General features: G+C 41.3%; 1 protein-coding gene across 1 annotated transcript; it reads right to left on the reverse strand.

The window, feature by feature from the left end:
- Window positions 1-528: 528 nt before the first annotated feature.
- LOC120061923 (protocadherin gamma-A11-like) lies at window positions 529-4,374 on the reverse strand. The gene is made up of 2 exons (XM_039011705.1): window positions 1,975-4,374; window positions 529-537 (listed from the first exon to the last, which is right to left on the reverse strand). The coding sequence occupies exons 1-2, from the start codon at window positions 4,372-4,374 to the stop codon at window positions 529-531; spliced, it is 2,409 nt and encodes an 802-aa protein (XP_038867633.1).
- Between the last annotated feature and the right edge of the window lie 353 nt (window positions 4,375-4,727).

The following is a 4,727-nucleotide window of genomic DNA, read 5'->3' on the forward strand; positions in this document are numbered from 1 at the left end:
CGATTTAAATTTAGTTTGATTTATTCACGAGAATCATGGCACTGGCAAAAATATTGACACCAATCTTTTTGAGATTTTATTTTTTACTTGTTACACAAAATCTCTTTCTCTGAGCAATTATAGTAGTATAAATGAATATGATTTTGCACACAATAGCTCTATATTTGTATTATTTATTTTATGCAGTCTTTGTTGCTCATCTTTATCAAGGCTGTCAATCATTTTGGAGGTGACTGTAATCACTGTAGGAACAACCTCACTCCTGAGTGGCGCAGCGGTCTAAGGCACTGCATCTCAGTGATAAAGTTGTCACTACAGACCCTGGTTTGTTTCCAAGCTGTATCACATCCGGCCGTGATTGGGAGTCCCATAGAGCGGCGCACAATTGGCCCAGCATCGTCCAGGTTAGGGTTTGGCCGGGGTTGGCCGTCATAGTGAATAAGAATTTGTTCTTAACTGACTTGCCTAGTTAAATAAATAAACTAACCCCATCACAACTCAGATTATATATCAGCACCTCAATATTTCTCACTTCAACTGAGTGGGTCAAAACAATCATTTAACAGGCGACATTACAAATTACATCAAACCTGGAGTCTATCAACTTGCCTATACACTGTCAAACTTTTCCCTGTAAATTTACAGAATTATATTATCAGCAGAGTTGCCAGGCGAATACTGTAATTGTAAATATTTTACAGTAAATATTTTAATACTGGGATTAATTAATTAAATTCATTGAGGGGAGGCGGGTTTGTATTTTACAGTATTTTAGTGTAATTCCATGGGATTGGTGCAAGCAGGTTGGCAGCTAGGTAATGTGTTTTCATATTACAGCATATCAAACAAATATATATAAATAATTGGTGTTTAAAATCACTTGCACAATCACTTGCACATTTACAAAGACTTCCAAATGTTCAGTGACTACAGGGAAAAACAGACCAAGAACATAACAAATACTCAACCATTAAAGGTTAGATGCTTGCTGCCACTCCAATCTATCCCCTACACATATTGAATTTGTGCCTCAAAATATGTTAATGAGCCAGAAACAACCATACCATATAGAGGTCAAAAGGTTTTTGTCAAGCAAAAAATATGGTATGGTAATATATTCATATATACTGTGGGGTGGAAATATAGTACAATGTTAACTTATTTACAGTAACGTACTGTTAAACCAACGTTTTATTGGAATCGAGGGATCATCTACCATTTACCAGATACGCCTAATATCACCCAGAGGGCATCATATTTATGGCTATAAACAGGTAATACAGTAAATTGCTGTTAGTTTTATTGTATAATACTGTAAAAACAACAATGTATGTAACCAAAGAAAAGCATAATTACAACACTAATTCAAAACCTACAGTATATTATGTGCTGGTTTTTGTTGGTAGGTGTTAGGAGAGAGAGAGACAAAGAGAGAGAGAGAAGGAGATGGAGTTAACATTGGGATTGGGTACAATCTTAGATCTATGATCAGGGGCAAATCTATTCAGGGTAAGGAATTAATAGTCTGAACCTCATGTGTCTTACCCACCGCATGAGTTTGGTGCCTGAAACTGAAAATTGTAATCTACAGTAGGCATAAACTATTACTGTAAAAAAATGGAGTATAATACAATCATTTTTACAGGAGGCTTCCAATTACAATGAATAAAAGCATTTTTCAGCATTTTACCCATAATGGAGTGAAATCTATAGACTGTAAGCTATTCTGTAAAACACATTTAACAACCATTTGTCTCTTTCTGTTGCAAATACAGACTGACAATGTAGACAAACATTGGAAAATGAATGTATTATTGTGAAAAGTGTGATTTTCTATAGGACAAAGGATCTTGCTCTAATTGAGAATGTTATTATTTTGCGAAGCATGACACCTGAACATGTATGGAAAAGTATAGCCTCAATTTAATAAAACATAAAACCAAAGGTATATTTTTGTTTACAATAACGTCCTACCTCTTGGGACACATTGGAGTCGTCAAGTTCTTCAGTAAAGTCTGTTGGAGTTGTTCTCAGAGTCTGGTCCGCATGCAGTGTGTTGTCGTTGTAAGATGTGAGGAACTTGAAGTCACTTGTGCGCGAACCCGTCGTCAGGTATGCGTCATAATTGTAAGTACTGCGGACAGTTCCTGCGCCATCCACCTCTGCGTAGTTGGGAGGGAGATACGCGCTGGGGATGGCGACCGCTCCGTCAAACAACAGTCTGGGCTTTCTCCTGCGGCAAAACATCACGGCCAGGATGACAATAATGAAGGTGAGGAAAAAGGTGGACACGGACACCAGCGCGATGATCAGATAAGAGGTGAGTTTGGAATTGCTCTCATCATAAGAGACATCTTTCAGTTCTGGTACTTCAGCCAAGTTATCAGAAATCACTAAATACATTGTACAGGGGGCAGAGAGAGAGGGCTGTCCGTTATCTTTCACTGACACAATGAGGTTCTGTTTCATGCTGTCAGATTCAGAAATGTCCCGCTGTGTCCTGATCTCTCCGCTGTGGAGACCAATAGTGAAAAGTCCCGGATCAGTGGATTTGACTATATGATAGGACAGCCAGGCGTTCTGCCCGGAGTCCGCATCCACCGCAATCACCTTGGAAACCAGAGAGCCTCCGTGCGCAGCTTTGGGTACCAGCTCCGTCATGAAGGAGTTTCCCTCCGGGGCGGGGTATAGTATCTGAGGAGAGTTGTCATTCACATCCGTTATGAACACACTGACCGTGACGTTGCTGCTGAGCGGAGGAGAACCGTTGTCTCTGGCCACCACGTGGACTTTAAAACTCCTGAACTGCTCATAATCAAACGACTTCACAGCGTGGATCACCCCCGTGTCTCCATTAACGGATAAAAACGAGGACACTTGGACACCGTTCACCTCACCAGGTAAGAGAGAATAAATCACTGTTCCGTTCTGTCTCCAGTCTGGGTCCCGTGCAGTAACGGAACACACGGAGGAACCGGGTTTGTTATTTTCAGTCACGTGGGCTTTATAGGACTGTTCCTCAAACACAGGTGGGTTGTCGTTGACGTCAGCTACAGATAACTGAACACTTTTAGAGGAGGAAAGAGGTGGAGAGCCCTCGTCGGTGGCAGTGATTGTAATATTGTAATCAGACACTAGTTCACGGTCCAGTTCGCCCGTGGTCACCAGAGAATAGTAGTTTTTGATGGATGGCACCAGCTTAAAAGGAACGTTTTGCTGAATGGAGCAGCGGACCTGTCGGTTATTCTCAGAGTCTCTATCCTGCACGTTAATGATGCCCACCTCTGTACCAGGAGACGCGTTCTCAGGTATGGGGTTAGTCAGAGACTGTAGATAAATCACAGGGGCGTTGTCATTAACATCAGTGATTTCTATTATCAATGTAGAGTAGGATGCTAACCCTAAACCGTCCTTTGCACTGATCTGCATTTCATATGAAGACTCCTTTTCATAATCTATTGGACCAACAACTGTAATTTTTCCAGTCTCATGATCAAGAGAAAATACATTGCTATTTTCATCTGAAACGTCATCAAATTCATAAGTAACTTCCCCATTCAATCCCTCATCTGCATCCGTAGCAGTCACTGTAACCACTACAGTATCTAGAGGAGGGTTTTCAGGCAGACTGGCTTTATAGACGGCCTGGCTAAATACTGGGGCGTTATCGTTAGCATCCAGTACAGTGACGTGAATGACTACAGTACCTGATCTCGGCGGAGTGCCTCCGTCCATCGCTGTCAGTAACAACTTGATTTCATGGTGCCCCTCGCGGTCTAGCTCTCTGTCTAACACTAACTCGCTGTATTTGCGTCCACCACTTTTGGTTTTGACATTCAAAATAAAATGTTCATTTCTTTGTAGTGTATAGCTCTGAACCGTATTCTGTCCTATATCAGCGTCATGGGCCTCATCTAGAGAAAAACGAACGCCTTTGACTGCTGATTCACTCATTTCCATTTTGATTACATCCCTTTTAAACTGTGGGGAATTATCATTTATATCTTGGACATGAAGACTAATACGGTGAAGCTCCAACGGATCTTCAAGCACAAGTTCCTGTTTTAAAACACACGAAACCTTCTTGCCACAAAGCCCATCTCTGTCAATCCTTTCAGCTATAGTCAAATCTCCCGTACTTAGATTAATGTCACAATACCGTTCGTGGTTCCCATCGGTATCAATACGGGCCTTACGAGCGGAAAGTCTGCTCGCCTCCAGCCCGAGATCCTTGGCTATATTTCCAATAACAGATCCGCGTTTCATCTCCTCCGGAAAAGAATAGCTCACGTCTCCATTGGCGGAGTGCAGCGGTAGAAGAAAGAAAGCAACGTAGCAGACCAGGCCTGTCACCGAGATTCCTTTGTGCCCCATCCTGGGATTAAAACGTCAAAACACAATATAGACTTGATAATACAATGTGAACAAATAGTATTCCACAAAAAGGTTCAGCTTGATGAAAATAATATCCTCAAAATGTTCAAGCAATCTGACCGCGTCCAATATTTTCTGCAGAATGACATCCGAGCACCCGAGTCTTGTTACAACACCAGTGGGTGGAGAACTGGATCTATCCAAACACAGCTGGTGAACAGCGACACTGTGCGTACTCAACAGAATGTACATTATTTACTTACAGTTCTCTTCATGTTTTTTTTAACAGAAGGTTATAAATACGCTTAAGTAAGTTTATTTGGTCAATTAACTATTGGAAAACGAAAGAGAAA

This window comes from Salvelinus namaycush, chromosome 17, assembly GCF_016432855.1.
Source record: "Salvelinus namaycush isolate Seneca chromosome 17, SaNama_1.0, whole genome shotgun sequence".
In the NCBI taxonomy this organism is placed as follows: Eukaryota; Metazoa; Chordata; class Actinopteri; order Salmoniformes; family Salmonidae; genus Salvelinus; species Salvelinus namaycush.

What these genes read in the sequence shown, in the direction of transcription:
- LOC120061923 (XM_039011705.1), bottom strand. Translation starts at nt 4,374, where the DNA reads ATGGGGCACAAAGGAATCTCGGTGACAGGCCTGGTCTGCTACGTTGCT.